This window comes from Geotrypetes seraphini, chromosome 2, assembly GCF_902459505.1.
Source record: "Geotrypetes seraphini chromosome 2, aGeoSer1.1, whole genome shotgun sequence".
Lineage (NCBI taxonomy): Eukaryota > Metazoa > Chordata > Amphibia > Gymnophiona > Dermophiidae > Geotrypetes > Geotrypetes seraphini.
The window spans coordinates 337,905,846-337,929,707 of record NC_047085.1 but is presented as its reverse complement, the minus strand read 5'-3'; the positions used below and the strand labels follow the sequence as shown (position 1 = coordinate 337,929,707).

General features: G+C 44.2%; 1 protein-coding gene and 1 long non-coding RNA gene across 4 annotated transcripts in view; one reads left to right on the top strand and one right to left on the bottom strand.

Annotated features, from left to right (window-relative positions):
• The window catches only part of GLI3 (GLI family zinc finger 3), a 560,226-nt gene extending 548,411 nt beyond the window's left edge, over window positions 1-11,815 (top strand). For 2 of the 3 annotated variants that reach the window (XM_033930273.1, XM_033930275.1), the window contains 2 exons: window positions 2,461-2,788; window positions 7,932-10,240. In XM_033930273.1, coding sequence (XP_033786164.1) covers window positions 2,461-2,788; window positions 7,932-10,240 — 2,637 coding nt within the window. Of the gene's footprint in view, window positions 1-2,460; window positions 2,789-7,931 lie in introns of all 3 variants that reach the window. The other variant, XM_033930274.1, reaches the window with a different exon arrangement.
• The window catches only part of LOC117353847, a 116,302-nt gene continuing 94,950 nt past the window's right edge, over window positions 2,511-23,862 (bottom strand). The window contains exon 4 of the long non-coding RNA XR_004538046.1: window positions 2,511-2,632. This is a non-coding gene — a long non-coding RNA (uncharacterized LOC117353847). The remainder of the gene's footprint in view (window positions 2,633-23,862) is intronic.

The window sequence follows — 23,862 nt, the reverse complement described above, 5'->3', positions numbered from 1 at the left end:
ACTTCCTAGGTGCGAGTCCTGGAAGTGATGTCAGAAGAAGAACCGATGCAGGCTCAACAACAGATTGGAGGTTGCTGCTCATGCCAGGAATGTTACAGAGGTACAGGGGAATGGAAGCGGCATGCACGCAGTTGGGGGGGGCGGAAAGGAGGACAGATGCCGTGCCCCTACCAAAGCACCCAGGGCAGACCTCTCCCCCTTTACTATACCACTGAACAGAAAAGAGAAGAATTCTGTTCTTTTCTTTTATTTCTAATACCTAACATCTATGATCTCACTCTTGCAAAGTACTGTATAATAGTCTTTAAAAGTCTGAAAATAGAAGAGCTTCTACTACCGCCACTAAGCTCCTCAAATCATTTTTTTTTTTATAGAACCAATAGTTTCTTCCTGTCTTTTCGTGTATGTTTGGGAGAGGGGTGATTGTAAGTCAATTGGAACTAGCCTCTACTGAGCCTTCATTTACAAAAAGCCATAATATTTGGAACTCGCACCCTGCATGCAAACAACTCAAAATTCACCACTTAAATAAAACACTTACAATATTAAACTTTGGCAGAAATTTGGCCACAGCTTTATTAATTAACATACTCCAGTAACAATGCAACTCCAATTCATACCTCTCATCCTAGGTGGCCTTCCTGTTTCCCATCCCAACAGCTAGTCGGTCCTGACCTAGCTGCTTATCCCAACATCCCAATACATTATATTCATTCCAAATATCCCATTTGCAAGACCTGCAGTGTCGCCCGGCCTCACCTCAGTCTGTGGCGGTGCCGCACACAGCATTCAACATTATATTTCATAGGTATTTCCCCATAATCTCTTGGCCACCTGTAAGGAATCCCTTCTCATTTACCACCCAAGCTGCAACCGCCAACCCCCCGTTGCACCCCTTGCCCACCTACCCAAGCACACATCTCTCATATTCAAACAAAACACCCCAAACAACTGGAAACATACCAAACATAACTCGCCCCTCCCCCCCCCAACACCACACCCACCCACCAAAACATAGACAGTGACCACAGAACAATAGGGTGGGAAAGGGCGGGTATTAAATCCTCAAACTACCCTCACAATTCCCAACTTTCTATCTCCTCATTACTGCCTACCCTCCTCAGACCCCAACCTCCCACAAACAAACTCCTCACAATTCTCCCGCCTGAATCAGCCAATTACCTTTTCTCCCATTCCCACCAATCACAATCCTTCACTCCTTGTTACCAATCACCAAGATTTCCTCTTCCCATTACTTCACACCTCATCACAGTCCCCATTCATCTCTTAATTATTCAAACTTCCTACCCCCCCCCCAAACTTCCCCCTTTTTTCTTGCAGGGCTCGTCCAATATTATGAGCCCTTTGATTATTTCCAAAGGGCTTACCTTGTCCTCATTTCCGTTCTTAAGCTTTTCCCCCCTTTATTTATCCTAGCTGATACAATTGATAATATTAGGCCAAGGACCATAGAACAGATGCACTCTAAGTGAAACTAGGATTACCAAACGTCAGCAGGCAGCATAGTCACTGAACCATCCCACCAGGATGATTGTAAATCTTGCATTTGTGATAAATACTGTGCTCTGCACTTTAGAATTTTACAGTAAAATGACAATTTAGTCCTCAAAAGATGTAGGACAAAAATTGATGAGTCGGACCAAAGACCACAGTAGTAACAATAGGGTCCAGGTTGCCAAAATCTATGGAAGATTTTATGATGTTCTCACGAAGATATAAAATTATAACAATGTCCGTGAAGCTCCATTAGCAAGCGTGTATGAAGCCAAAAACATGAGAAGAGATAAGAAGTTACTGGAATCTGAAAACAGCCTAACTGAAGTAAATCAAAGATGGAATGCTGTGGATGGGCCATTTGGCCTTTATCTGCCATCATATTTCTGTGTTTCTAACCATCCAAATTTGCATGATTATATTCACGTCCTTTCTTCTTTCACAATCTTTTTCTCTCTCGTGTTTTGTTTTGTTTTGTTTTTTGCCATTTTTAGCCCAACCCTGCTCTTGTGTGGCTGCACCACTAAGTATGGTATACAAGAGGGTGCTGAAAAGTTCTCAGCCCAACCAACCAACTTCCTAAATTCTGAGCGTTATTTTGCCACTGTAGCTGAAAAGAGTGTTATCTTATTTCGTTAAATTTCAGTTTGCAGAAACAAATTTCTGTGTTTTGGCATTGTTTCAGATCAGTCATTGAAACATAGCTACGTCATTCTCGGTTGGGCTGAGAACTTTTCAGAACCCCCCTCCCCCATATTTAAGGATTTAAATGAATCAGTACCTTAGGGGCATAGAGACCTCTAATAAGAAAGCATTGCCATTAGTTCATGAACGGGATTCTGCTGTTGTATGTTTCGATCCATTTAAAATGTTTGTTTGCTTTACAGAATGTACCTTATCTTAATCTCTTGTTTGTCTGTTTGCCTTAATATTTCTTTAACACAGACATCTCAGCCAAGCCCTGGTGGTAAGTCTTCATGCAGCAGCGAGCAGTCCCCCATCAGCGACTATTCCAACAGTGGGATCGAGCTTAATCTGAACAGTGGAGGTAGTGTAGGAGACCTCTGTGCAACTGAAGAAACCCCGATCATGGACTCTACCATTTCCACAGCAACCACTGCACTCAGTTTACAGGCCAGGAGGATGATGACAGGGACCAAATGGATAGAGCAAGTGAAAGGAGAAAGATTGAAACAAGTTAATGGAATGCTCCCAAGACTGAACCTCGTTCCACCTTCTAAAGCCCCAGCACTACCACCTATTGTTGGAAATGGTGAGAAATACCTTATCTGTTTCTTTTTTTTTTATTAATTCTTTATTCGTTTTTGAAATCGATTACACAGTGCAAAACAGATGAACAATCAAGTATTTTAACATATTGCACTTTATTCCAACAAATTGATGCAAAGCTGTTTAACCCCCCCCCCACACACACACCCTAACCCTTCCCCCCTCCCCTCCTGGATATGTATAACAATCTTTCATGAATCAAAGGGAAATAATGTTAATAATTCACATTTATATCTAACAATACTTTGTTAACGGGCCCCAAATTTCCTTGAATTTGCTATGGTGTCTGCTCTGTAAAGAGTTAATATGTTCAAACTTACATATCTGGCATAAGGATTCCCACCAGAAACTATAATTTAAGTTATCCCAACTTTTCCAATTTTCCATTATAAGCTGCATGGCTACTCCTGTCATGATGAGGAGCAATTTATTCTGGTTTGCATTGATTGGTTTCCTGGGGAATAATATCGTTCCAAACAATATTACATCATATGATAATGATAATTGAAATTCCAATATCATAATAATTTGACCCCAAATGGATTTCCAGAATTTAAGTATCAAGGGACAATAGTATAGCAAATGTCCTATATCGAGATGACAGTGCCAGCATCCATTAGATTTAGAACTGTCTAACTTTTGTAACCTAACAAGTGTCCAAAAAGATCTATGTAACAAAAAAAAACAGGATTGTCTCATAAATTCATATCTATTTCAAATGCATTTTTATTTTCTCCCTCTCTTCCCCAAGACTTTGCTTTCTGTTTGGTGTCTTAGTTTATTTTTTTCAAACTTTTCGAGGGGGGGAGGGTCCCTCGCAAAGCTGCACATTCTTTCAAAAAGCCACTTTTCTATGATTCTGAGATAAATAATAATAATAATAACTTTATTTTTATATACCGCCAGCTATCTTGCGACTTCTAGGCGGTTTACAGTAAAAGAGATTGTGAATACAATAAAAGAAAATATGAATACAATAAAGAGAAGCGTTACGTACAATGAATTAAGGAGTTTAGCAGTGTACATCTCAATACAATAAAGAGAAACTTTACGTACAATGAATTAAAGTCAATGCTATATATTTATTCATTCATTGGGAATTAACAACTGCTTTTAAGATTCACCCAAGGTGGTGTACAGCAGGTTCTCTGTTTTGTGCTGTTCTGTGGTGCCATTATTTTGAAGTATTCAGTAAAATATGAGAAACATTTGCCTATATTTAATTTCATCAAAACTCTTTCATTCATTTATGAAACTCAGATGTGTGGTTTATAGTTTATTTAAAACTTTCTATACCACTCCAACTGGCAAAGCAGAACTAAGTGAACTCAGCTGAACTGAGGCCCCACCTACTACCTCTTGGGCCTGATTAAGCAGCCCTTTAAAGCACAGTTCTTCAACCGCCGGTCCGCGGACCGGTGCCGGTCCGCAGAAAATTCCTGCCGGTCCGCGCAGGACCGGCGAGATGGACGCCGTTAAATTTCCTGCCCCGATGGTGTTTGCGGAAATCTTCTGTTCTTCCCAGCCTCGGGCGATCAAGACAGGCTGCCGACGTCGGCCATTCCCTCTGTGAGTCTCGCCTATGCGGAAACAGGAAGTTGAAACAAAATAGGCGGGACTCAGAGAGGAAAGATCCCGATATCGGCAGCCTGTCTTGATCGCTGCCCCTGCCGAGTCACCGAAGAGGGCCGCGGGGAAAGTGCAGGCAGAGAGGAGATGGTCAGCGTGCGCAGGGGGGGGGGGGGGCGTCAGCGTGTCGATTGGGGCCATCAGCAGCGTTTGTGCTGAGAGTCTGCCCACGTGCAGAATGCGGCGGGTAGGGGCCTCCGGCTCGTCTTGGGCGGCAGGGCCTGCAGCGCAAAGCTGTTTTTGCAGACTTGGGGGGGGGGGAGTCGCGAATGTGCAGGGCACAGCAGGAGTAAGATCATGGGGAGCCTTCAACAGTGGCTGTCTCCTCTCCTAGCAGCTCTGTACTTACCAGGGCAGTGATTTACTTTGGCAACTTCCCCTTTCCTCAGAGGCAGCAATGGACCCAAGGCTGCCTAAGGAAATCACTGCTGCAGGCAAGTACTGAGAGCTGCTGGAAGGAGAGGAAGCCACTGTTGGAGGCTGGGAAGCTGATGGATAAAGGGAGAGCTGCTACTGGACCTGGAGGGAGGTAGAAGGAGAGATGCTACTGGGAGGGGATGAGGGAAAGGGATAGGAAGAGAGTTAATGTTGGATAGGGGGAAGGAGGGAAGGGAGAAGGGAAAAAGGAAAGAAACAGGTGGCAGGGAGATTACAGGAGAGGAAGGGGGTCAGGGTGGAATGGAGAGATCAGATGAGGGAAAGGGGAGAGACAGAGGAATGAGAAAGTAGAGAGAGATTGATGCTGGAAAGGGGGCCAGCAGAGAAATGAGAGAGGGATAAAGATGCTAGATCTGGTGTAGGAGAGATAAAAATGAAGAAAGCAGTGAAGCTGGAATGAATGATGTAAAAAGGAGAGAGGAGGCACAGGCTGGATGGAAAGGGGAGAGGGGCATAGAAAGAAGTCAGATACATATGGAAGGGGGAGAGGCCAGACAGTGGATGGAACGGGCAGACGCTGGAAGGAAAAGAGTGGAAAGAAGATGAAAGCAGAGAACACAAAAGGTAGAAAAAAAAATTATTTTATTTCTATTTTGTCATTACAATATATCAGATTTGAAATATATATCCTGCTAGAGACATAACTGGGGACTGCAAAGCCTAACACTATTCCTATCATGTGTGACTGCAGTATTCTGTTAGCATGATATTTCTGTGTAGCATTCTGTAATAATTTGGCTTGTTCAGTTTTCTTGATAGTAGAGGGGATATATGTGAAGGGGAGGGGAGACAGGGGTTTTGTTGGTCCTTGCTCTGAATATTTATATTTATAAAATGACAATTGTACAGAATATTGTTTCTTTTTATACTTTAATAAAATACGTTCAATATAAAATCATAACTGAGGCTTGTGCAGATGGGATCAGATGGTTTGTGGGGACCGAGCTTGCGGAGATGGGGCGAAAATGTGTTTTTTTATTTCGGTCTTAGTAGTTTGCCGGTCCACAAAATAATTCTTTTATTTCTGCCGGTCCACGGGTGTAAAAAGGTTGAAGAACACTGCTTTAAAGGGCTGCATATCAGTCAGGCCTGCACCGTCAGTGAGCCCCGCCAAAGAACCCTTCGTGCAGACCAATTAGGACCAAGCTAAAATCTGTGCCCAACTTCACCCGTTAGTAGTAACAGTCCACAAAGCTGTTTAATTGAGGACCAGTGCATCGGAGGAAATCACTCTTCAAATCCACCTTTGAGTTTCAAGGCCCCCAAATTTGGCACTGCCCCCTGACCTGTTTACATCAGACCTCCTTCTATCTTCAATTTAGGAAGGTGCTGAAAATGCATCTGTTTTCATTATATTCTTGCTATGATTCTTAAGGTCAATGTTGCTAACCTTATTAATCTTATGTAAGCCCCAATGATTCCCAGTTGACATTTGTGGGGAATAAGAAACAATATGGTATGGTAAGTGGTATAAAATCTAAAAATGGTAAAAAGAAAAGAACTCTAAAGAAGATGCTTTCAATTCCAAACTCCAGCCCACCTTCTAAGCACCAATATTTATCTGTAATTCTACTAAACATCACACCGGGGGTCGGGCTAGGCTCCTAGCCAAGATTTTTGGAAGAGCAATGTTTTTAGGTTTTTATGAAACAAAAGCATGGTGTGAATATCTGTGGGTAGTGAATTCCATGTTTTTCTAGTTTAATAGTTGAATGAGAGGCAGTGTAGCCTTTTATATTTTATTCCTTTCAGGGATGGAAAGGGTAATATCAAGTGGATGGTGTTTTGTTGTTTGGCACATCTTCCTAGTAGCTCAGCAAATTTGTGAAAACTATCAGTGAACTCTCCGTGTAGGGTCATGAATGTTAGATAGCATAGCTTGAATTTGACTCGATTGTCAACTGGGAGCCAGTGTAACACTATTAAGTAGTGATGTGACGCGGTTGAATCTCAATTTGTTGACTGAGTCTTGCAGCTATGTTCTATATTAGTTGTAGGTTTTTGTTAATTTCTTCAATAGTCCTGAGAGAAGTGCATTGCTGCAGTCTAGTAGTGATAGGATTATCGATTGGACGAGTATCCAGTACTGTTGGTGGAAAAAACAGGGTCTAATCCAGGGGTGTCCAACCTGCAGCCCAAGGGCCGCATGTGGCCCCGTGAAGTATTTTGTGCGGCCCTAGTCGAGGGCGGTGCAGTGTTTTCCTCTGCTGCCCCCGGGTGTTTACCATCTTGCCGGCTCCCTCCTCTGTCTTGCTGCAGCATTTGCGCACCCCAAAAACATTTTTTCCCGCCAATGCGGCCCAGGGAAGCCAAAAGCTTGGACACCCCTGGTCTAATCCTTCTCAATAGGATAAAATTACATGTATAGATACTGTAGGAATTATACGCACTCAGGCCCAAATTCTATATATGTTACCTAAACAATTGGCACCAATTAATGTGGTGCTTAGTGCAATTCTATAAAAGTTAGACCCATATCCCACTCTAACTACTACACTTATGGTGGAATATGTGAGTTTTCCAAAATCCACCTACTGTAACTACATATACGGTACTGTAGGTGACACTTGCAGGTATAAAGTCTATTGGTGTAGTGTACAGTTGGGGCCAGTAAGTTTTGGGTGGGTTTTGGAAGGCTCACCATACAATATAAGGGGGTTATGGTGAGATGAATAGCTGGGACTTTTTATGTGTTCACTGAAGTGCCCCACTGCTCTGCTGGGATGTTTGTGTGGCTAGTCTACTAAAATTGCTGGCCTTCCTAAATCCCAATGGGTTGTTTTGTGTGATTTTACTTTGGACTTTTTTTTTTTAATTGTTTTCATAAAGATAGATTGTGTACAAACTCATCTGAGAAATTGGCATTTTTGAAACAAAAAATGGGGCATTTTCTTGTTTTGAAAATGTTCATGGTTCGCTGTTGGATTTTTGTGAGTGTTTAGAAATTATATTGAAATTGCCCTTCTATATGACAGTAAATAAATAAAAATGTATCTTTTATTATAACTTACATCAAGCTCCATAGTCATCTAGCCTGTGTGTCATTTGTGTTTTTTCAGGTTTCCAGACAAGCAAGTGTGGCAATTCAGGAGCATCCATCACTATTCTTCCAAACAGAAATGAACCTTCAAGCATAGACATCACAGTCTTAAACATGCTAAATAACAGACGGGATAGTAACACCAGTACAATAAGTTCTGCATACTTGAGCAGCCGTAGGTCCTCTGGAATTTCCCCCTGCTTTTCAAGCCGAAGATCCAGTGAGGTTTCTCAAGCTGAAGGAAGACCTCAAAATTTGAGTGCAGCCGACTCCTATGATCCCATTTCCACGGATGCCTCAAGACGATCAAGCGAGGCAAGTCAGTGCGAGGGACTGCCAAGCATCCTTAGCCTTACCCCAGCACAACAATACAGGCTAAAAGCAAAATATGCTGCGGCTACAGGTGGTCCTCCACCTACTCCACTTCCTAATATAGAAAGGATGAGCCTAAAAACACGAATGGCACTTTTAGGTGACTACAGAGAATCTGGGGTTTCTCCCTTATCTAACATCAATGTTCCACGAAGATGCAGTGATGGTGGAACAAGCAATTACAGCAGAAAGTACTTATTTCCACATGAGAGGATGGGGAATGGAATACGAAGAGCTAGTGATCCTGTTAAGATGGTCTCTGACAACCTTTCCCATGCTAGAGTCCACCGTTTCAATAGTCTTAATAATATAAACCCTCCTGCTGTGCATCCTCCATCCATGGAAAAGCACAGTTTTGGCCTCCAGAACTACACATGCTCTGAAGGAGGTTCATTACACAACATTTATTTCCCCTGTCCTCCTAGCATTAATGAAAATGTGACTTTGGAAGCCATTCTCATGGAAGCAGAAAACAATCTGAATGATGACGATCTTCTGCCAGATGATGTTGTTCAGTATCTAAATTCTCAAAATCAGGGCACATATGAGCACAGTCAGAGCAGCGTTCCTGACACAGGAGGGCAAAACATCTTGATGGGAAGTGGTATCTACAACTTCAATCAGCCCCATCCCACAAGCAGTCAGATAAGCCAGCAGCATCACAGTCCTGAGCAAGTTGGCCCTGACGTAAACAAAAATGACTTGCCAATTCAGTGGAATGAAGTAAGCTCCGGAAGTGCCGATTTGTCTTCCTCAAAGTCAAAAGATGGGCATCGCTCCACATTTCAGCAGTCTCGAGCCCCTGGACTGTATAATAACTTCATGGTACAGCCGCAGAGTCTGACAAGAAATGGGATGGCTCGGCAAAATGGTTATCAGGATCATATTGAAAATGCTTCACACTGTTTACAGCAGAACCGAGTCGCAAACCATACTGGTGGTTCTTACAACATAGAGTACAGTGAAGTCCTGAAGAGACAGGCAGAGAATTCTGCCATGATGGACACATCCTGTAGTGTAGCAATGCAAGGGCTAAAACTAAGAAATAATAATGTGCAAGAGAGTGGGAGCCAGCAAATTTTTATACCATCCATTTTGATAGGTGAGCAATCAGTAGATGTAAGTAATGGGATGCAGAACAATATTGTTCAACAGCAGTTTTTGCAAAGTCAGCACCCTGCAAATCAACACACAAATGAAAGTTTGCATTTCCAGGAAACCAGTCGGTCCAATCAGATGCTGATAGGACAGACCAGTCCTACCTCACAGGCCACGCTTTATCTTGGGCAACAGAACTGTCTACCAATGCTCCAAAACACTGGAAACCAGCAGTCAGGTTTGATGATAACAAGGGGTTACCAAACATGTACAAACTATAATGGGAACAAGCGGCAGAATTTGTTGAGGAATAACATATCACAGCTTCAGGGACATACAGGTGATGGAAACCAGATGTGCAAGGTAAACAGTGTTAAGATCGAGATGCAAGATCAAATGCAGCAACCCTGTACTAATGTGCAGAATTACTCAGGTCAGTTATATGACCAAATACTTGGCTTTAATCCACCAAACATGAAGACAGGCTCTTTCTCCATTTCAGAAATGAACTGCCTTCTGCAGGAAACTAATGCTGAGAATACATCTGAACTTCTTTCTCCAGGGACTAATCAAGTGACAAGCACAGTGGATCACATTGATAGCAGCAGTTTAGAAGGGGTGCAAATTGACTTTGATGCAATCATAGATGATGGGGACCATGCTAGCTTAATTTCGGGAGCACTGAGTCCAAGTATCATTCAGAATCTCTCACACAATTCTTCACGCCTCACCACCCCACGAGCGTCTCTTACATTCCCAAATATGCCTGTAAGCACAACCAACATGGCAATTGGGGACATGAGTTCTTTGCTGACTTCTCTTGCAGAAGAAAGTAAATTTCTTGCAGTTATGCAATAGAAATTTTAGGAGAAAAGACATAGCTGTTGAAAGATAAGTGGCATATCTTTTAGCTGTGTGTTCTTTTGTTGTTTTGGGGAGGGATTGGGGTTAGCATTTTCATCCCTCTAGAATGGGATGTACTCCAAGTATATTCCTTTTATGGAATACAGACTCTGAAAACCCTATGTTGTAGGGAGAAACTGTCTTCCATTTCAGTTTTGGATCAGTATTGCTTCCCCACCTTCATGTTCAATGTCTATATGCTTCCTCTGTGTTTTATTGTGAACCAATGTACATGTGCAATGTGCATGTTTGAAAAAAAAAAAATATCAAGGAATAATGTTTTTCCATTTTTATATTGCACAAAAGAAACACATTTTGTATAATTGTTGCTGCATCTTATTATGGGCACAGAACATATTAGATATGTTTGATAACTGCTTTAAATGTGTTGTAGCAATTTGGAACACTAGTTTTAAACTCTGATTTACCCAGCCAATATTGGAAGCATACATAAAAGAGTGAAATGTTCATTCTATGTATATGTAAACATCCGGGTATAGTTAATACTGGCTAGTCTGATGTATAATAGTGTCTCTGTCACCTGTCCCTTCATAGGTACAGTCCCAGCAGAGTATTAAGAGTATTAATGTCAATGTAACATTTCATATTGTTTGTGCATTTTTAAAAAATATTTTGTTTTGCTTTAGCTTTTGTAACTCATTACAAGTTTTACAGGAAATCAAGCGTTTCTGAAAGTGGCATACCCATCGCCTTCATTTTTTTTAATTCAGTGTATACAGAGCATATGTCTGGTATCATAATGGTGCGTATTTGTGTACAGCAATTAAGAGAGCATTCCAAATGGGCTTACATAAATTCCATATGTGTGCACCTGCTTGCATTTCATGCATCTCCTTTAGAGATGAATTTTAATGGTACGTGTTTTTGTGCTGTTTTTGTATTGTTATTCTTGACACACAGGATGTTAGAATTACAATTGCTTCTTTCTTCTGTTCCGCTATGGGGTGTCCTTTATTCAGCAGTGCTTATTAAGTTCCTGAAATGTATGTGCCTTATTTTATGTTAATTCTTTAGAAGAGGGACCAAGAATATTGCCATATTTTTAGTGTTCCAGTTGTGCTAGAGTTTCAGCAAAGAGCACACCACTGTTAATATTGTCTTAAAATGTTTTATAAACCTGTTTTGTGTATTCTTCTTCATGCATTGATTGACAAAACCCTCCGTTGATAAGTTACTATGGCACATGGTGCAGACTTGTAAGATAAAAGACACATTTTGTTATTTTTTCACTATTATTTTTAGTTTTTTAATGAATCAATGTGTAATCATTTTTTTAGTATTATGTAAATACATTTTTGTGTACTAGGTATAGAATTACAGTGTAAAAGGCTTAGTGCCATTTATTTCTTACATCCGCAGTTCTGGTCTGATATGGTATACCCAAATTTCAGAGCAGTCTGAAGACTGTAGCACTGTGTACATATAAACTGTATTTCTGCTTTCAGAGCCACTTAGCTCTTTTGTAACAAAGGAAAAACAACATTTCTTACAATGTTAATAAAACAGAAGAAATTTGTACTTTGTTTGCCCTTTTATTTTTTTGAGGTTGTAGAGAGGGGGTGGGAATGGTACATCATTTTATTGCCTTGCATTTATCTGGTCCGTGAGATGATTTCCATCGTTGAAGACATGATTCGGCAAGAAAGGCAGAAGAGTTGTATGTAAATAATTTGTATAGCTAACAAATTAGTGCACTTGAATGACAACATTTTTTGTTGACCTTTATTTCTGTTTTAATTTAACACCCCCCCCCCCCCTTTTACAAAAGTGCAGAAGAAGTTTTTAGCACCGGCTAGTTCGCTGAATACTCTGCGCTGCATTGACGGTTATAGGAATTCTGTGAGATCATCAGAGCAGCGCAAAGCATTCAGCGCACCAGCCAGCGCTAAAAACCTCTTCCGCACTTTTGTAAAAAAATGGGGGGGAGAGGGTAAGTAAAAACCTTTTAGAAAGCTATCCTACAATATGCTGGCGTCATTTTCTTTAGAACAACAGTAGATTCATTTTCTATGCTTCCCCTTGGCAACTCATTGAAATACATATTTATGCAAAATTAATTTTATTTATTCATTTAGATTTCAAGGTAGATAACAAAACATTACTTATTTTATTTAAAACACGTATTTCGCAAATCACAAACGTCTCTGTGTAATACAAAAAAAATTACAAATAAAATATTACAATCAATCAAAACAAGCACTAAAATCACAAATAAAATTATTCTGAACATCATCAGTGAATTTTTACCTCATACAGTTCCCTTCATAAATAAGCAAAAGCTTCCTGAAAGAAAAATGTTTTGAGAGCTTTTTGAAAGGAAACAAAGGAATCTGCATCCCACAACCTAGGGCTCATGACACTGAAAACTCTAGAACGGATTGTAACTTTGGTATAACATGCAGAGATGGGACTTCAAGAGATGTTGATACTGTGATCTCAGCGGACAAGATGGAATATATGGACGAATCAAAGGGCTCATAACCTTCAGCAACATACATAATGTCAAATAAAAACAATTGATAAACATAAGCACACAATCACCATTCATATAAAAACAGACCAGTCTGCATTTACGATTCTGTGTTAAGCTTTTTTATTGCAGGCCGCAGCGGTATTAGCTCCGACTCTCATAGGAATTCTATAAGCGTCAGAATTTTTACCGCCACGGCTGGTGATAAAAAAAAAAACCTAACATGGCTTCATAAATGGGAGTTAGCTTGCGGTGATCAGAATTGTTTTTAAGTTTAAATATTTAAATTCAGTGGACTGAATGGGGCCTCAATATCCAGTGTTAACACTGAGGCCACTATCTTAAGCCTGGAGTTGACATGGGCAGTATAGATGTGGGTTCACTCTGCTTTGGCTTAGACTATTGGGGGAGGGGCCTACAAGTCAAATAGGAGTCTCCAGGAGGAGGGAAGAGGAAGTAAGCTCAGGGTAGGTGGTGTTGGTGGGGAGTTTGGGAAAGAAGATACAGGAGGAAAGAGAAAAAAACGGATTGGACCGCTACCCAGAACTTAACCAGGTACTGGCTAATATTCAGTGTTGGTGCCCGGATAGCCAACTGGGGAGAAATGGGATTGCTTTATGTGTAATCCTACGAAAAGTCCTTGTATCTGTCCAGTTAGCTATTCAGGCATGGCAGTGAATGTCACAGGTGCACAGATGCGCTAGCTGCACCCAGACTCTGCTTTTAGACCACCCCAGCTATACTCAATATGGAGAGGCAGTCAGTGCTAATATACAGCAGCAGTACCCAGTTAAGAGCGAATATTAGCAGATAGCTGGACAGAAGTGATTTAATTGTGCAGGAGCCTCTTCTGCCTGGTTAATTGCTTTGAATGTTTACCCCAGAATAAATAACACAAGACAAACTCAAAACAAGCACTCCTATTTACCACACCATCTACCAAACCTACATTGAATTTAGTTAAACCCTGTTTAGGTCCTAGGAAATAAACATCATCCACATACAGCCAATTATGGTCAAATATATTTTTATTGAGCAATCAAGAAAGCAACAGGCAACACAACAAAATACAAATCCAGCTCAATAGAGTATAAAGTGACCCCAAAAGAATCCCCCCCCAATCCCACCCCTGGGTCCTCCTTCAAATACAATGTAGCAAAGAACATGAGAAAAGAAAGTAAAACACCAAGCGAAACAGCAACACAGCCGACCTCGGGCCGCGTGGGAGCCCTGCTCCGCCCCCGAAAAACACAGCGACACCTCTTTAACTTAAAAGCAGCTCCTCTGCCACCGGGAGCTGCTTCAGCAACACAGCCGACCTCGGGCCGCGTGGGAGCCCTGCTCCGCCCCCGAAAAACACAGCGACACCTCTTTAACTTAAAAGCAGCTCCTCTGCCACCGGGAGCTGCTTCAGCAACACAGCCGACCTCGGGCCGCGTGGGAGCCCTGCTCCGCCCCCGAAAAACACAGCGACACCTCTTTAACTTAAAAGCAGCTCCTCTGCCACCGGGAGCTGCTTCAGCAACACAGCCGACCTCGGGCCGCGTGGGAGCCCTGCTCCGCCCCCGAAAAACACAGCGACACCTCTTTAACTTAAAAGCAGCTCCTCTGCCACCGGGAGCTGCTTCAGCAACACAGCCGACCTCGGGCCGCGTGGGAGCCCTGCTCCGCCCCCGAAAAACACAGCGACACCTCTTTAACTTAAAAGCAGCTCCTCTGCCACCGGGAGCTGCTTCAGCAACACAGCCGACCTCGGGCCGCGTGGGAGCCCTGCTCCGCCCCCGAAAAACACAGCGACACCTCTTTAACTTAAAAGCAGCTCCTCTGCCACCGGGAGCTGCTTCAGCAACACAGCCGACCTCGGGCCGCGTGGGAGCCCTGCTCCGCCCCCGAAAAACACAGCGACACCTCTTTAACTTAAAAGCAGCTCCTCTGCCACCGGGAGCTGCTTCAGCAACACAGCCGACCTCGGGCCGCGTGGGAGCCCTGCTCCGCCCCCGAAAAACACAGCGACACCTCTTTAACTTAAAAGCAGCTCCTCTGCCACCGGGAGCTGCTTCAGCAACACAGCCGACCTCGGGCCGCGTGGGAGCCCTGCTCCGCCCCCGAAAAACACAGCGACACCTCTTTAACTTAAAAGCAGCTCCTCTGCCACCGGGAGCTGCTTCAGCAACACAGCCGACCTCGGGCCGCGTGGGAGCCCTGCTCCGCCCCCGAAAAACACAGCGACACCTCTTTAACTTAAAAGCAGCTCCTCTGCCACCGGGAGCTGCTTCAGCAACACAGCCGACCTCGGGCCGCGTGGGAGCCCTGCTCCGCCCCCGAAAAACACAGCGACACCTCTTTAACTTAAAAGCAGCTCCTCTGCCACCGGGAGCTGCTTCAGCAACACAGCCGACCTCGGGCCGCGTGGGAGCCCTGCTCCGCCCCCGAAAAACACAGCGACACCTCTTTAACTTAAAAGCAGCTCCTCTGCCACCGGGAGCTGCTTCAGCAACACAGCCGACCTCGGGCCGCGTGGGAGCCCTGCTCCGCCCCCGAAAAACACAGCGACACCTCTTTAACTTAAAAGCAGCTCCTCTGCCACCGGGAGCTGCTTCAGCAACACAGCCGACCTCGGGCCGCGTGGGAGCCCTGCTCCGCCCCCGAAAAACACAGCGACACCTCTTTAACTTAAAAGCAGCTCCTCTGCCACCGGGAGCTGCTTCAGCAACACAGCCGACCTCGGGCCGCGTGGGAGCCCTGCTCCGCCCCCGAAAAACACAGCGACACCTCTTTAACTTAAAAGCAGCTCCTCTGCCACCGGGAGCTGCTTCAGCAACACAGCCGACCTCGGGCCGCGTGGGAGCCCTGCTCCGCCCCCGAAAAACACAGCGACACCTCTTTAACTTAAAAGCAGCTCCTCTGCCACCGGGAGCTGCTTCAGCAACACAGCCGACCTCGGGCCGCGTGGGAGCCCTGCTCCGCCCCCGAAAAACACAGCGACACCTCTTTAACTTAAAAGCAGCTCCTCTGCCACCGGGAGCTGCTTCAGCAACACAGCCGACCTCGGGCCGCGTGGGAGCCCTGCTCCGCCCCCGAAAAACACAGCGACACCTCTTCTAACTTAAAAGCAGCTCCTCTGCCACCGGGAGCTGCTTCAGCAACACAGCCGACCTCAGGTCGCGTGGGAGCCCTGCTCCGCCCCCCGAAACCACAGCGACACCTCTTCTAATTCAAAAGCAGCCCCACTGCTTCAGCAACACAGCCGACCTCGGGCCGCGTGGGAACCCTGCTCCGCCCCCCGTAACCACAGCGACACCTCCACTAACTCAAACACTCCGAACCAGACATCAAAAATGAAGCTCTCCCTGCATACACACACACTAGCCACCCTTTTGATAATCCTCCTCATTTCCAGTTGGAAAGCAGCAGCAAACAACTTACCCACCACAACCGCATCCTCCAGTACAACCAACTTCCAACTTCCCAACAGAAGAATAATCACATCAAGAAACTCGAACCACCACACCAGCACTCAACAATCCATTACTGTTACCTGGAGAAGAAGATCAACACTCCCGAAAACAAAATCACATCCAACTCCCTCAACACTCATATACCCGGAAACAACCTACATTCCCCAGACCGACACAACCTCCCTTACATGTGCCTATGTTAACATCAGAGCACTAGGACCCAAAACAGAAAACATAAAAAATTGGATAAAAACAGAAAAACTTGACTGCCTATTCCTCACTGAAACCTGGTTAACCTCAGACACAGACCCTAGAATAAAAGAAGTATGTCCGCCAGGATACAAAATAACAGTAACCTGCAGAGAAAAAAAAAGAGGAGGAGGACTAGCAATAATAATCAAGAACTCCCTAACTCTAAACGTACTTGAAAAAACATCCACTCCGCAAATGGATTTCCTAGCGTGTCAACTCACAAACCCAACACTACAAAACTCACTAAACTGCTTACTCTGCTACATAACACCAGGAAACTGGACCACAGTGAGACCTGAATTTGAAAACTTCATCTACCAAAACTCATTAACAGCAGAATATAACCTCATCCTAGGAGACCTAAACCTACACCTAGAAGACACAACTTCCACACCAGCAAATAACTGCCTATCCTTCCTCAAAGCCTTATCCTTCCAGATCCTAAACCCACAAACCACCCATGAAAAAGGTCATCAACTAGACATTGCTGCATTCATGTCTCTCCAACCATCTAATCCAGCAATCCAAACTACTAACGGAACATGGTCCCCATCCATATGGTCAGACCACTACACATACAACTTCAACATCAGTTGGTCTAAGACCGAACACACACCACAATCAAAAAAAAACCACATATACCACACGCAAACATATCGATCCAACCATTTTTTGGTCAAATGTAGATGAAACCATCCAAAACTGCGACCCAAAAAACTTCATCTCCCACTGGAAAAAGATATCCACTAACATCCTTGATGATCTGGCCCCCCTACAAACCAAAACCAGAACCAGCAGGAAATCAGACCAATGGTTCGATAATGATCTACTCCAACTCAAAAGACAATGTAGAAGATTAGAAAGAAAATGGAGGAAAAAGAACCAAGATCAAACAAAAACCGACTGGAAAAAAATCAACAAACAATACAAAAATCTACTAAGGGAAAAGAGGAAAAACCACTACACTAATCTCATAGGCACGGAAATCCAAGACTCCAAAAAAATATTCCAAATCCTGAAAGAATTAACAGACACCAAACCATATACTACCACCACGAACACCCCTCCACCATCACCCACCCTCTTAGCAGAACACTTCAAGAACAAAATTACCAACACCAGAGCCACTCTCATCCTCAACCCATCCCATCAAAACGCAATCACAATCCACTCTACAGGAAAAGAGGCAACCGCAGCAGACAGAATTTGGACTCAATTCCCCAACATACAATGGTCAGAATTCAACAAATTCTACAAAAAATACAGCCATGCCTCCTGTGACCTCAACCATTGCCCCTCATATCTCCTTACCACCTCTAGTGTAAAATTCCGCACCATAATTCTACAATGGATTCAATTCACGCTCACAGAAGGCACATTCCCTGCTGACCTCAGCGAAATCATCATCACCCCAATCCAAAAAGACCCAAAAGCACCACAAAACCAACCATCCAACTTTAGACCTATAGCCTCAATTCCGCTATATGTCAAAATTATAGAAGGCCTAGTAGCCAAACTCCTCTCCAATTACATAGATGACCACAACCTACTCCACCCCACGCAATCTGGCTTCAGAACAAACTTCAGTACAGAGACACTACTAAGCTCCCTTATGGATACCGTCAGACAACACCTTAGTACAGGGAAAAAAATGCTTCTCATACAACTGGACCTTACTGCAGCATTCGACTTAGTGGATCACAACATCCTTCTACAGATCTTAGACGCAATAGGCATCTCAGATAAAGTATACTCATGGTTTGAAGGATTCCTAAAACTCAGAACTTACAGTGTAAAATCAAACAAAGAAAAGTCAGAATCCTGGTCAAACCCCTGCGGCGTACCACAAGGATCTCCACTATCCCCTACCCTCTTCAATCTCTACACCGCTTCCCTAGGAACGCATCTGGACAATTTAGGCATAACCACCTATAGTTATGCTGATGACATCACCATCCTCATCCCATTTGACCACTCTAAACCGACCATGACAGTCAAACTTCACCAAACACTTGAAACAGTCACAACCTGGATGGAAAAACACAAACTTAAACTCAACCAAGACAAAACCAAATTCATCCTTCTCGAAAATGACAAGGTCCAAACCACAACCAATTTAGAAATAAACACAATCAAATACCCAGTCCAAACCACCATTAAACTACTTGGCATGACCATAGACAGATGCTGCACTATGCAACCGCAAATAAACAAAACAATTCAGAAATCATTCGCTGTCATGAGAAATCTGAGACAAGTCCGAAAATTCTTTGAAAGAACACAATTCCAACTTATAGTACAATCACTAATACTAGGTATATTGGACTACTGCAACATCCTCTTCCTTCCCTGCCCTGTAACCACGATTAAACAACTCCAAACAATCCAAAATACAGCTTTGAGACTCATCTATTCATTGAGAAAACACGACCACATCACTGAAGCCTTCATCAACTCACATTGGCTTCCAATCCAAGAAAGAATCCAATTCAAATTCTACTGCATACTATTTAAAACCCTACACGGAGACAGCCCATCATACCTGAACAATCGCCTCATCCAAGCACCCACTACCAGACACAGAAAAACACACTCCCCATTCATACCCCCCCCAATAAAAGAAGTAAAAAGAAAAAAACTACACGACGGCCTCCTAGCCACCCAAGCCGCAAGGCTGGATAACCAGATCTCCAACCTTCTGATGACCACTCCAGACTATAGGACGTTCAGAAAAGAAATAAAAACCACACTTTTCAAGAAATTCCTGAAACAGCAATAACATCACGACCTCTTAGTAACTCTAAAACCGACATCTGATCTACCCATTACTGCTCTAACAACAACAAAAGAACCTCCACTATGACCAACTATTAATTCTCTTACAAACCACCTCACCCTCAACAACCCGTTTATGTTTATAAAATCTACAATCAATGTAACTCTGTACTTCTAAATTAACCTTTTGTAATCCGCCTTGAACCGCAAGGTAATGGCGGAATAGAAATCCCTAATGTAATGTAATGTAATGTAATGTAAATACAAACAAGAGCATCAATTAAGTATTCGGCTACGAGCCAGAGGGGTCAAAGTAGACCAAAAAGGTTCCCAAGTGGTCTGGAAAAAGCGGCCCTGGCGAGAAGACATATCAGTCACATCCTTCCGCTCCCACATCAGAAGGGAAATCATTCGGCATCTCCAAAGGGAATAGTCCGGAGCTTCGGCCTCAAGCCATTTCAGCAAGATGCATTTCAGAGCAACCTGTATAGACCACTTTAGGAAGGCTGCAAGTCCTTTAGAATGTGGGAAATAATGAGGAACAGTCCCAAACAAAAGCAAAGGGGAGCTACGAATGTTGACATGCCAAAGATTCTCCACAAATGCAAAGATAGCAGTCCAAAAAAGCTGTACCTTAGGGCAAGTCCAGAACATGTGTCCCAAGCTGGCTTCCGGAGCCTGACAACGAAGGCAGGCTGCGTCGGGGCGGAAGTGGGACAAATAAGCCCTTCTAGGAGAGATATATAAACGAAAAATCAATTTAAAATGTTGTTCCCAAAAGGTGGTATATTTACGAAAAGTAGACAGATGGCGAACCGCCTGAAGGAGTATATCAGAAGGCAAATCAACAGCAAGATCACAAGACCAAGCATCCCGCAGCCGGGAATGGTCAAACAAAGGGCATTCATCTTTCAAGTGGCAATGATGAAACTTGAGGGGGACCGGTTGTTGGGAGCCAATGGTAAAAGCCGTGGACAACGACTCTTGACAGGAGGCCTGCAAGGAGCTAGGAGGTAAGGAAGAAAGGTAATGATGGATTTGCATGTAAGCAAAGTAGTCAGTAGAGGGAAGATCAAAGTCTGTTTGCAATTGAGCAAAGGATTTAGGGGTACCATCATCATCAACCAAGTGAAATAGATAACGAATGCCCCTTGTTTCCCACCGAGCAAAACTCGGCCCATCAATCCCAGGCAGGAAAGACCCGTTAAAGCGAAGAGGCAGAAAGGGAGAGATAGAGGGAGAAAGAGTGTGAAATTTACAGACCCAACGCCAAACCTTCCGCAAGGGTCGGTGCAGTATTTTCATAGAAAGAGACTCAGGTTCAAGAGAAGGAATAGAATGCAGATAGGCACTAAAGTGAGCAGAATGAAAACAGGAAAGTTCCAGAGAAGTGTTAGTGAACGCTGAAGTACCCCTAAAGAGATCATTAATATGTCGCATGCCACAACCAACTGTCAAGTAGCGAAGATTCAATAGGCCCAAACCACCTCTATACCAGGGAGTCGCCGCCCACTTATAAGACAAACGAGGTCTCCTACCAGCCCAAAGAAATTTCTGGACCAGGCGCCCCAGTCTGCGCTCGTCCCGAAAAGTCAAATAAAGGGGAAGAACCTGAAAAACATAAAGCCAACAGAGAACTAAAAGCATGTTATACAAATGTACTCGACCCAGAAGTGAGAAAGGAAGAGTTTCCCAAAGGTGTAATTTATTTTGTAGAGCCTGAAACAATGGCGTCACATTTAACCGGTACAGACTAGATAAATCCAGCGGAATGGTAACCCCCAGGTTCCGCAAAGCGGAATCAGCCCAACGAAGAGGAAAAGCACCCCTCCATGAAGTTCGTAAATCCGGTGGGAATGGTAAGGCCAAGGATTTATCTAAATTGAGAGACAGCCCTGAATAGAAACCAAATTCAGAAATGAGATCCAGAGCTGCCGGGAGAGAATCTTCAGGCCAGGTAAGAATTAAAAACATGTCATCCGCGTACGCCAGAGTCTTAAGTTCGAAGTCGCCAACCGAGAGACCCCGGACCTCCGCGAACCCCCGAAGAGTGCATAACAAGGGTTCCAAAGAAAGAAGAAACAATAGAGGGGAAAGAGGGCAACCCTGCCGGGTACCACGAAGTATAGGAAAAGAGTCTGAGCGAGTCCCATTAACAAGCAGAGAAGCCAGCGGATTGGAGTAGAGGGAACGCACAGCATCCAGAAAGAACCCCCCCGAGCCCCACATACTCCAAGGTACGAAATAAGAAAGACCAGTGAATGCTATCAAACGCCTTAGAAGCATCTAGACTAACAAATAGAGTTGGAATTTGGCGAGATTGACACTGAGCAAGAGCAAGAAGTACCTTGCGGACATTGTGGACAGACTGACGGCCCCGAACAAATCCAACCTGATCCTCATGGATAAGCAGCGGTAAATGAGGAGCCAAACGATCAGCCAGCATGCGAGCAAATAGTTTGAGGTCAACATTTATTAAAGAAATGGGGCGATAAGACCCCGGCAAATCCACTTCCTTACCCGGCTTCAATAGCAAAGTAATAAGAGCCTCGTTCGCAAAGCGCGGAAAAGAACCACGGGTAGTGGCTGCATTGAAATATGCCAACAAAGGTCCATAAAGAGTTGGAGAAAGAAGCCGGTAAAAGGCACCCGAGAACCCATCCGGGCCCGGAGCCCGATCCGAGTGGAGCGTTTTGCTGGCAGCCTCCAGTTCAACCACCCGAAACGGACTGTTAAGAGAAGAAGTCACTTCCGCAGATAAATGAGGAAGACCAGAAGAGTGAAGATAGTCCGTCAACAGGTCCAGCGATGCATCGTCCGGAGCATCATACAACCGGCGAAAAAAGTCAAAAAGGACCCCAGAGATTTTAGAAGTCTGGGACACCACCCCACCATTCCTGGTCCGTAAAGATAGAATCGGCTTCCTCCCAGTCGTAGCAGTAACTAAGCGGGCCATAAGGAGTCCAGGCTTGTTCCCATAACGAAGAAATCGGTGTTGATAAAAGGTTTTACATTTTTGAGAACGAGAATGAAGAAGAGAATTCAAAGCTGCCTGAGTAGACAGATAACATTCTCGAGTCTCCCGGGAAAGATGGAGAGAGAAGGCCCGCTTCGCCGAACGCAAGGCTCGTTCCAAAGTAACTATTCCTTGATTAATGCGCTTGGTACGGGCGCACAAGAAAGAGATGATATGCCCCCGGATCACCGTTTTCCCAGCCTCCCAAAACAAAATCAGGTCATCCATGTGAAAAGCATTATTGGTAGAATAGTCATCCCGTTGAGTCTGGAGAAAAGTCCGAAATTCCTCATCCCGGGCAAGATAAAAGGGAAACTTCCAGGACGAAAGCAGGCAATATGTAGTGTCCAGGACGACATCCACCCAGATCGGAGCATGGTCAGAAATTGATAGAGAGCCGATCTCAGCCGACCGAACAGAAGAGAACAAGGAAGAAGACAAGAAAATATAGTCTAAACGAGACCAGGTGCCATGGGCACGAGAAAGATGAGTATAGTCATGGACTTCAGGGTGAAGGAGACGCCAAGGGTCCACTACAGAAAGAGTATCACAAAAGTCAGACCCTTTGCACCGGAAGAAGAAACTGAGATTTATCCAAATCAGGACTCAGAACCAAATTAAAATCTCCCATAAGAAGGAGAGGATCCCCAGGAAACTGAGAACAAAGTGTAAGCAGGTGTTGTATGAAGGCCGACTCCCCCGAATTGGGGCCATAGACCACCGAAGAAGATAGGAACAGGCCCCCAAGGTAAGACGCAAAAGCAGAGATCTCCCATCAATGGCCTTATCAAGAACTTGCACCCCAAGCGGAGAAGATTTCCGAACCAACACTGCGACTCCACCATGACGACCCTGAGAAGAAGCAAAATAAACCTCCCCAACCCAGGAACGACGCAACTTAAGATGTTCCGCGTCAGTCAGACGAGTCTCCTGCAAACAAGCAACATCCGAGTGACCACGCTGCAAGGCAGCCAAGATTTTAGCCCGCTTCACGGGGGACGTAATACCCCCAACATTCCAAGAGGTGAGTCTAAAAGGGGTACTCAGGTCTGAAAGTTAGGAAAAGACACAGAAAGGAATGGAAAAAAGCAGAAAAACTACTCCAAGGGCCCAGCCACCCCCCAGAGCAGGAACACAGAATAGCATCAATCAAAAAGAGAACCAAGGAAAACATTCCAGAAGGTAACATAATAAAAACAAACGGAAGGAGGACCTCCCACCCCCCAAACCCAACCCATCCCACCCTATCCCAGTACCCCTTAACTACCCAACCCATCCCAACACCCACCCCCTAGGAAAGAAAACCCGCTCCACAAAAGGGGAACAGAAAGGAGTCACACAGAGATGTAAGCGGGGCCCCAAATCCCCCAATCCCACTCCCATCACACGCACCCCAGGCACTACAACACTCTGCCATTCAGCCAAACAAACCCCATCAGAAGCCAGGAGAAACCAGTGCCCAAAATGTGGCAGTGCTGCAAAACCAAGGGGACAAAGAATCCCTCGAACTGCCAGTACAACATCACCCCCCCACACACACACACACCTCCAAACAGCGCACCATCAGTCCAACAAACGAAAAACA